At 25.1% G+C, this 10,641-nt stretch overlaps 1 protein-coding gene across 1 annotated transcript; it reads left to right on the plus strand.

The window, feature by feature from the left end:
- Positions 1-200: 200 nt before the first annotated feature.
- On the plus strand, positions 201-6,881 carry LOC143221068 (oxysterol-binding protein-related protein 8-like; the record flags this gene model as incomplete). The annotated part of the gene is made up of 16 exons (XM_076446597.1): positions 201-242; positions 1,256-1,384; positions 2,504-2,556; positions 2,623-2,853; positions 2,931-3,075; positions 3,134-3,355; positions 3,922-4,076; positions 4,157-4,335; positions 4,447-4,624; positions 4,726-4,822; positions 4,974-5,170; positions 5,229-5,354; positions 5,417-5,665; positions 5,736-5,903; positions 6,392-6,567; positions 6,650-6,881. Coding segments are annotated over 16 exons (2,579 nt in total), but the record flags the coding sequence as incomplete, so codon positions are not given.
- Between the last annotated feature and the right edge of the window lie 3,760 nt (positions 6,882-10,641).

Below are 10,641 nucleotides of genomic sequence, written 5' to 3' on the forward strand. Positions count from 1 at the left end.
ATTGTATAATACTAGTATTACATACTTGTTATTTCTTGATATAAATTTTCTTTTTATTAGTGGCATTCAATTATAATTTATTATATCTTTCTAAGAAATAATTTCTAAACTTGTAGTGATTTAGTGGTTAAGAATATTATTTTAATAACTTATTAAGTAATTTGTAAAGTGGATACACTATAGCTAATTACCATTTAAAGGTGTTAATGACAGTGGATATGGTATATTATCAAGTAAGCTAAGTAGGCTTATTAATATGTATTGTGTGCATATAGTTGCAAGTCTCAGTATTAGAATCACAAAAGTAAATTAGTAAATGTGTACACACATATATATATATATAATATTCTGTTTTCAGATTATACATATTCTTTCATTTAATAGCTTATTGCATCATCATCTTAAGTTATCAAATAAATTATAAATAAATTTTAGAATATTTTAATTGATTTCATTTGTTGTCCAAATGTGATGTTTGTTAATATTGTCACATTAATAAAGAAGATAACTTGTACTGTTAGAATTACTAAAACACCATGTTACCCAATGTATCAGGTTAACATAATACATTCATGCTGTTAGCACATTATTCATTCTTTAGTATGTTATGGTATATTATATAGACATTTATTGATAAGTTTTTGTAAGGAATATTATGTGCAAGTTAGAAGATAATGTTCTTATAGTATTTCAGTATTCATAATGCATGAATAATTTTATGTTACCTAGATGTAGTATAACTGGTGCATGTACTAGTATTGAAATTTATTATTATTTTTGCTTTAAGTTTCTTAATAATAAATATTCTTTATTTAAAGGTACATTTCTCAATATTTAAAATATAAAGTAAATTTCAGTTTCTTGTGCACATAAACTTTTCTAAAGCATGTTTCTTTGCATGTTATAAAAGTCTATGTTACACATTTTATTTATTGCTACAGTTGTTTTTCTTTTACAATTTCATATATTAGATTAAATTTAGATGCACATTGCCTTTAAAAATCAATATTGTTAGCAGTTCATAGTTAGTATTGCTAAAATGGATTTATACTTTGAAATGCAATATGGTGCAATTAAATTAATTAATTAATCATAATATATTTACTGGTGAATATGTCATAACATAAAAATTATTAAATTTGTGATTTCAAAAGATAAATATTTATATAAATATGAAAAACATGTATTTTCATGAAACAGTTGTAGAAATATTGATAAATAGTAATAGTAACTGAAAATAAAACTAAATATATAGAACCAGTGGATCAACAACTTCGACGAAGCAGTGTTCAAGTTCAGTCTGCAACATTATCTAAACTTCCATCAACAGAGTCCTTATCAACAAGTGTAAATTTTGCAACTGCTGCACCTCCACTATCTCCAGGTATAAACATAAAGTTATGTTAATAATTGTAATGTACAGTAATTTGTAATTTGTTAAGTACTTTTTTAATTTTTGTATAAATTGATATAAAATATTTCACTTATTCAAGTAGTTAGTTAGTTGTAAGGAACTGCATATTTCTTTATTTCCTGTTTGAAATTGCATACTATTATACAGATTTGTGAACTCTGAAATGTAATTTTTATATATTATATAACCTTCTGTGGTTGATAGATTATTACATATTTTATTACATTAAATACTTTATTGTTATAAATATAAGTTTTAAATCAATCATATATTTGTATAATTATAACATTATTTAACTTGCAATTAAAATAAATATAATCAATATTTTTTATTCAATACAACTTTTTAATGCAAATAAATAAGTGTGGGTTTGGAAGGTCTAACAAAAAAATGCTAACTGCATAATGCGTTATGTTAATATGATCTAATATATGAAATAACTTTTTATATAAACTACAAAATAATTACTATATTTTATAATAAATGAAGTGTATCTTATTTTTCAATTTTATATATTTTTCAGTTATAACTGCTTTTGGATATCAATAAATTTATATTTCTATGAAATTATTAAAATTGTATTTACCAAGCTTGTTATATGAACGTTTTAAACTCAATTATTTCTAAGGTTTTTGATTTGAATTAATTGAGTAAATATAAAAAAAAGTTTATCATATACTAGATACAGTTACAGTTATAATTCTTTACATAATGATCCATCAAATAATTTATTAATTTTAAACAGTATATTATTAGCCATTTATATATTTTAATGATCTTACAAAACTCATTTTAGTATGAATTCTGAAGAAAATCTTTATAAAAATCATTTATATTAATCATCAAATTAATCAATCAATTTATATTAATTTTATTTAGTAGTTATTTAATATATGATGTTTTGAATTACATGATAACTATGTTTTGTAATAACTATCTACTATTTTTTTTATTAACAATTACTTCTAAACATGACAATTTATTGTTACATTTACATTCATTCAATTTTAATTTATTTTTATATTAATATAATATCAATGTTTACCTGATATTTAATTAAATAATTTTTAAATAATTTATTTTTTATAGGACTATCTACAATGGGTGAAGCAAATCAAAAGATAGATAATGCATCTGATAAGGTACAAGATATTTAGCAGACTGTTTGAAAACATTGGAAATGTCTTTTTATTTTTATATAATTTTAGTCTTTAGATTCTTGTAAGTTAACAAGAAAAGAATCATATAAGGCTCAAAGAAAAAATTACCGAATGGAAAAGAAAAGAGTTGCCAATGAACTTCTAAGTTCATTTAAGGATCCAACCGTTATTGTGATGAGTGATTGGCTTAAAGTTCGTGGCACATTAAAAAGTTGGACAAAGCTATGGTGTATTTTGAAGCCTGGTTTGCTACTGCTATACAAAAGCCCAAAAACAAAAGTGCTCATCCATATAATTACTTTTAAATATAACATTTATTTGTTTCATTTATAATTATACTCAAATAATTATTACAGAGCAATCATTGGGTAGGAACAGTTTTACTTAATACATGTCAAGTAATAGAACGCCCAAGCAAAAAGGATGGATTTTGTTTTAAATTATTTCATCCTCTGGAACAATCAATATGGGCTCCAAGGGGTCCAGAGAAAGAAGCCATTGGTAAATAATGATTTTTTTATCAATTAAAAAATGTATTTTTATTTGATTATTTTTATAGGTGCTGTTGTACAACCTTTGCCAACATCTTATTTAATATTTAGAGCACCTTCACAGGCAGCTGGTAAATGTTGGTTGGATGCACTTGAATTATCTTTACGTTGTTCCTCATTAATAGTACGTTCAACAAGTGCATTGCCACGTGCTTTACCTCATGATACTACCACGACTCACGAAACTCAATGGAGTGAAGCAGATTATGAAAAACATTTTGATGAGCATGGTAAGTATTACACAGTTATATTTTTTCTTTTATCAAGAAATTTGCATTATAATTAACTTTATAATTAACTTTAAAAGGAAAAATACTTAATTAAGTTTTGTTCTTGAGTTTTAGTTATATTAATTAATGATATTATATTATTGTTCCTTTCCTGACATTCGTCACCCTTAAATACTTGCTTTTAATATCTACAGTATGCTTATCTGATTGTACTCCTATAACACCTCAAAGATATTTATTATGTCCTCGGTCTTTAACACCTATGACAAATGATTCTAAAAGTGTCTGCTATTCACCAACTCCAATGTCTCAACAATTTTATCATGCATATTGGGATAAACAATTTCACGATAGAACTCCAACTCCTGTTGTAGATCCAGAAATTACTTTATCTTCGAATTCTGTAGATGTATTCGGCGATGAAGATAATTATTCCCAGTTTGAATCTACTACTCCTAAACCTATTTTATCTTCCACTCAGAAAATAACTGTTCCTTCTGTACATGTCCTGGAATATGACACCTCAACAGTAGTAATGCTAGATCCTATGCACTCCTCACATACAGACCTGGATGACATTAGCCAGCCGGAGAATGGAGTAACAGCCGATGCAGAGATCAGCGCTTCGGATAGTGAGTCTGAAGGTTCTGCTAAAGAAGATCAGCAAGAAGTTATTAATGAAACTCCATATACCGCGAACGAACAAGAAGTTCTTGGGGCGGTAAAATAAATTATGCTGTACTATGTATTATGTTTATAATCAAAATTATCTAATGTTTTTATATTGTACTTGATATACAGGCGGGAGAAGTAGTTACAGAATTACAAGAAGAACAAAAATCTTTAATATGGTGTTTAATGAAACAGGTTCGTCCAGGCATGGATTTATCAAAAGTAGTCTTACCGACCTTTATTTTAGAACCTCGTTCGTTCCTAGAAAAGTTGGCTGATTCTTATTACCATGCAGATTTATTATCACAGTAGGTATAGATATAAATAATTACTGAAGAATGTTTAAGTATATCTTTATACAAATGGTTAAATTATATATAAATGTTGATATTTGTGTATTTTGTATTTTTGCTTTTTAGAGCTGTAATAGAAGATGATGCATTCACACGTATGAAAGGAGTTGTTAAGTGGTATTTATCTGGATTTTATAAAAAACCTCAGGGTTTAAAAAAGCCATACAATCCACTTTTAGGCGAAACTTTTCGTTGTTATTGGCAACACTCTAATGGTTCAAGGACTTTCTATATAGCTGAACAAGTATAGTGTTTATTAGAACTTTTTAATCTTTCATGTTTATATATTATTATAGAATTTTTATTGCTATTATAAACTTACATGAAACATTTCAATATTAATAGCTATCTCATCATCCACCTATATCTGGGTTTTATGTTACAAATCGACAAGATGGATTTACTATTAGTGCTACAATTATTGCTAAATCTAAATTTTATGGTAAATATTGTACTTTTTTATTTTTTTCTTGGAAAGTTTTCTCTTGAGTAATTATTATATAAAATATATAAATTATTAGTTAGATAATTATGTACAAAATAAATTATTAGTAATTTTTATCCAGAATTATTATACAAAAATATTCTTTTAGGAAATTCAACATCAGCAATTTTAGATGGCGTCGCAATACTAACAATGTTACCCAGAGGAGAAGATTATACAATGACAATACCCTATGCCCATTGTAAAGGAATTCTTATGGGCACATTATCCATGGAATTAGGTGGAAAAGTTCATATAAATTGTGAAAAAACAGGTTATCATACTCAACTAGAATTTAAACTCAAGGTAACATGAAATATTATATAATAATAAATATAAAATTAATTGATTATTTATTTAACAGCCATTCCTTGGAGGTGCTGAACAAATGAATCAAGTTACAGGAGGAATACGTTTAGGAAAAGAAACTCTTGCTACTATATCAGGGTATTGGGATGGTCAGATACTAATAACAGATAAAAGAACTGGGGTATGTTGATCATTTAAAATTCTTTATCCAATAAATCAATATCATATTAATTATTCTTACAGCAAGAAAGTGTACTTTTTAACCCTACTTCAGAGGTACGTAAGAAGAGGTTGAAAAAATACACTGTACCTCTAGAATACCAAGGTCTGTGGGAAAGCGAGAAATTATGGTATGATGTTACGCAAGCAATTAATAGAGATGATCAAATTACTGCCACTGAAGCGAAACGTCAATTAGAAGAAGCACAGAGAGAGCGAGCTAAAGAACGAAAACTTAAAGCACAAGAATGGGTTCCAAAGAATTTTGTTCAGGTAATAGATAATAAAATTAAAAAATTAAAGTATTTGTATTCTCAAACAAATTATTTTTCATTACTAACAGGATATCATAACGGGTAATTGGGTTTATCGACACGCAGATGTTCGACCATGGGATCCTAGAAATGATGTTGTGCAATATGAACAAGATTATGTAGTGCGTACAAAAACTAGACATAAAACACCGATTATGCGTACCGGAAGCATCGTTTCCACTGAACCACAGTCCCAGGTATAGAAACACAAAAATTATCAAAATAAATTTCATGTCAATATATAATATTCGTGCACTTTAATAAGAGTTTTAAAATACTTTTATCTAATTATTTAATCTTACACGGAAAAACGATACATTACACATACTTTGTTATTTTATATTCTTTATATTATTTGAAAGATTCAAATGAATTATTTTTGATAATAGTATATTTGGTAATAGCAATTTTGATAAAACATTTATTCTTTATTATTTTTATTGATGGTTACTACATGTAATAAAATTTTAATAATCATTCACAGCAAGATTACCATATTAGGAAAGATTAATTGTTTAATTAATTGTAATCATTCTCATAACAGTAACAAAATTTGTACGCGACCTTAATATTATATATTATTTATGTTTGCAAGAAAAGAACAATTTTGTTGAAAAAGAAAATTTTGTCTTATTTTTATGAAAAGAGATGTAATTATTCTCAAAGTTTATTATTTGTATTACAGGTTCCGCTTCTTCAAGCTGAATCACGTTCTTCACTTTCTGTATTAAAATCTTCCAAAAGACAATTGTCTAATAATTTACCATTAGCAGAGACTGCTCATGATTCTGGCAGTTCCTCTGCAGAAGTACATTCAGATTCTAGTCAATCAATCGGCAAACGGAAACGCTCTACTGCAAGGTAATTTCATTAATTAATTTTACTTAATAGAATAACCATTGATGTCCTTCTAATAATTTTAACCAAGAAGATATATTTGTAGGATAATAGATGTTATTAAAGACGTAGAAAGACAGATGATAGAATATGGTGATAAACTTAATCATGTACAACATATATTAGAACAACTTGTTATAAAACAAAGAGAACAAAGTGATCAACACCATAGTATAATCATGTTGAAAAACTTCATAGATACAATTCTTGTTATTATAATAGTTTTCTCTGTACAATACTTTGTAAAAATATGGACCGATGAAACTAGCGGTGACTGAAGAGTGTACTAATAAGATCGTAGTATAAATTGTATATATTACTTATCTTGTCCCAGTTTTGATCATCAGCTTTTATGTAAAAAAAAGAGCTTTGAAAGCAAAAATCCAAAAATTTGCAGCACTTAATTAACACGTGTTCTCGGTGGTGGTAATAAAGGATGTTGTTTTTAATATAGCCTCGTTACAGAATAGATTAAAACAATTCACAGGTATTAAAAATTTATTGAAGTAATCGAAGTGCAATGTTATTTTATTTATAGTTTCGATATTTTAGTTCTTAATTTGTACAATTATACTTCAACTATACATAAATGTATTAATATAGTTCATTTTTTAGCGATGAATGTAATATTTTTAATTTTTGTTAAATGATTTTCACAACAGTAATTATCTGTAAAATGTAAAGGTATTGAATTTCTTTGAGCTTGTAATGTATATAATATTTTATGTGTTAATGCACAAGAAAATAATCATATATTTATTTAGAGATTCTAATGATGATGTAGTATTTATCGCAGGCGCTCAATAGTGGTTTATTGATGGTAATAATAAGGTAATCATCATACAATTATAGGAACATGTGTTACTATAAATTTACTCTTGTAATTATGGCAACTATAAAACAGGGAAGGCTAATTGCAATATCAAATGAACTGTAAAGACAATTTAAAAATGATCAATAAGAAATAATAACTTAAAATATTAATTTTCGTTAGTATTATTATTATTAATAAGAATAAATTTCTCACGAAATAAGTATCGAATATTAAAATTGTTCGCGTAATATGAAATGAAATTATGATAAAAAATTTGATAGATAATTTAAATCATAAATTTGTTTTGTATCATTTGCATCTTTGTATTAATAAATATTATGTGATACATTTAATATTAGAGTAACGCTATATATTTATGTTTTAAATGATTTATATATTTCAATAATATAAAGCAAATTTTAAATATGTTTACGAATAATTGCAGATTTTTAAATTTATTATTAATTGTTTGTAACTTAATCAGATATATTTTACTTTATTTCATAAATACAAATTAAAAATTTATAAATATAGTACTTTTAATACTAAAAACATGTAAGGCCATAGCAATTATAACGAATAATTCTCAAATTTAAGAATATGTTATACCGATTTAAGATACATTGACAATATATATAACAAATGTACAATGGAATTCCGATAATTCGGTATGTTCGAGATTTGGATAATATCGAATTGCTAAATATGTCGAATTATTGAACTATAGTTATAAAGAGTAAAAACAAGGAAAATAATTTAAAAACAATCACTATTTGTTAATACACTAATGCAATTTATTAACAAAAATAGAATATTTGTAATTCAATTTGCACAAATAAATCTCATTATTTTAAAATAAAATTTTGGATAACTTCTTAATTGTTTACAGCGATGACATTTTTCCTTTATATAAAATATAATTCACGATGCTTACCAAAGAATGTTCGAAAAGCACGGTCATAATTTATAAATGTCAGATTATTGGAATTCTATTGTAATGATTCAGGATAAAACATGCTTTATTACTTTAATTACCATATATATACATATTTTAATAGATATTTTATATATATAATATTGCATTTATTATTAATATAAATTTCTTTTTTTCTTGTAATAGTAAATGCTAATACAATATATGACATACAATTACAAAACCATTATTCTTTATGTATGTAATTCTTTTAATAACAATTATTAATAATTATTTAGAAAGAAAATGACCTCCGGGATTTCAATAATATTCAAATATGTCATAGAAATTGATATTTTGAATAACTATTTGCTTTACATATAATCGTCGCTACATCTCATTTTCCGTGATATTCGCAAAATTTATTTCATACTAATGCATTGAACTCAGTCTGCGCTAAGCCGAGTGGAAGTTCTATATATGGGGAAAAGTTTGCAAAATATAGATTTGTACAACATATTAAGTAATTATCGAAAATCGTAGAAAATTTTGCTTTTTAAATAATTACCATATTTTTCTACCTTAATTATTTGTTAATTATTTCCTTAATTATTTGTGTAAATATATATATATATATATATATATCACGTTTTTTAAAGCCCTATAATTAGCTGTCAAATAGATATTAAGATACAAATTAAATTATATATTGAATCCGATTTCATATTTATAAAAGAAAATTAAAATATAGCTTTTATCTACATTCTATTTTGCACAAAAATTTGTAATTATTTGTACTTATTTCTTATTTGAAATGTTTTTGTTTCTTTAATTTTTCATATATGAAAGATTTCTTTATATAACCTTTATTTAAAGATTTTTAAATTGAATGTTTTTCAAGACAAAATTGAATGACATGCAAAAGTTGCATGAATTGATTGTTTTTGTGTAAATGCGACTTAAGCGTGCGAACTAGCCTTGGTGCGAGTCGGACATATGCCGGCCATTTCCTCTCTCTTTGTATTCTTTGTTCTTTCTATCGCTTGTTACGTATGTTGTGTGCCGTCTTTCTACATATATATCTCGGTAAAATGTAATATTGTTACCATTATAAACCCTAGTTAAATGTTTAAAACAACATTGTCAGATATAAATATCTTATATTTATTTTGTTTATAATATTTATCATATCATACAAATATTTTTTATAGAGTACCTGATACTTTTATATTGTAATTTATTTAAATTATAAATATTTAACTTCTTTGTGATTATTTGATGATATAGTATTAAGTTCATCAAAAAAAGAAAAAGGATATAAAAAAAAATTATAAATATCCCTACGTTATAAACTTTATATATATATATATATATATATATATATATATATATAAAGAAATATATTAAATAATCATTAAGAAAATATAGACACTGCTTTAGATTCTTCAATATGTACATAGATGTATACATTATCTTTTTAAGTATTTGTATTATTTTAATTTAATTGTTTATATTAAGGACAATTCAACATTGTAAGTGATATGGCATAATAATAAATAAAAAAAACATACTTAAAAATAAAAATTAAATTTGCATTTATAGAATAATTTTTAATATTTTAGAACCAAAAAAAGGAGTATGTGAAAGTGTGAATCATTATTATGGCATCCCTATCTGAATAATAAAATTATTATTTGTTAAACTTATAAATTTTAATACTACCTATAATAATTTTCAAATATTGTGTTCAATTGAAGTACATTAACAAAATTTTAGTTCGTATAAAATGAATTCTAATAACTCGTCTAAATCACGTAAGATATTATAAGGTTATATATCTTTATTTTTTACACTTTCCATTTCTAAAATACATTTTTGTATTATATTATTCTTAATAGTTGAAAAAATTACTAGGTTGCCGTATCTTGGTAACACCACAAATGATACGTGCAGCGGTGAAAAAGCTTCAGTTATATAAAGTTTATGTTCCATCAAATCTCATTATTGAATATTTACGTCGATCATATCCAGTTGAGAGTAATCTAAAAATATTTACTGAAGAATTAAAAAGAAAGTTAAGTTGTGCTGTTCGTGTTGGATTAATATTAAAACACGGAGAAGATGCATATTATTTACCCACTCTAAGACAAGAAGCAAATGCACTTAAAACGGCATTCACTGCATTTTGGGAAATATATAAAAATGTAATTATAAATATTATTACGTAATTTATTTAATTAATTTATTTTTTATTGATTTTTTAGGATTCTAGATTCCGTTTTTCACAAGTCAAAAGTCAGAATAGAAATTG

The sequence above is a fragment of the Lasioglossum baleicum genome, unplaced genomic scaffold (genome assembly GCF_051020765.1).
Source record: "Lasioglossum baleicum unplaced genomic scaffold, iyLasBale1 scaffold1870, whole genome shotgun sequence".
Lineage (NCBI taxonomy): Eukaryota > Metazoa > Arthropoda > Insecta > Hymenoptera > Halictidae > Lasioglossum > Lasioglossum baleicum.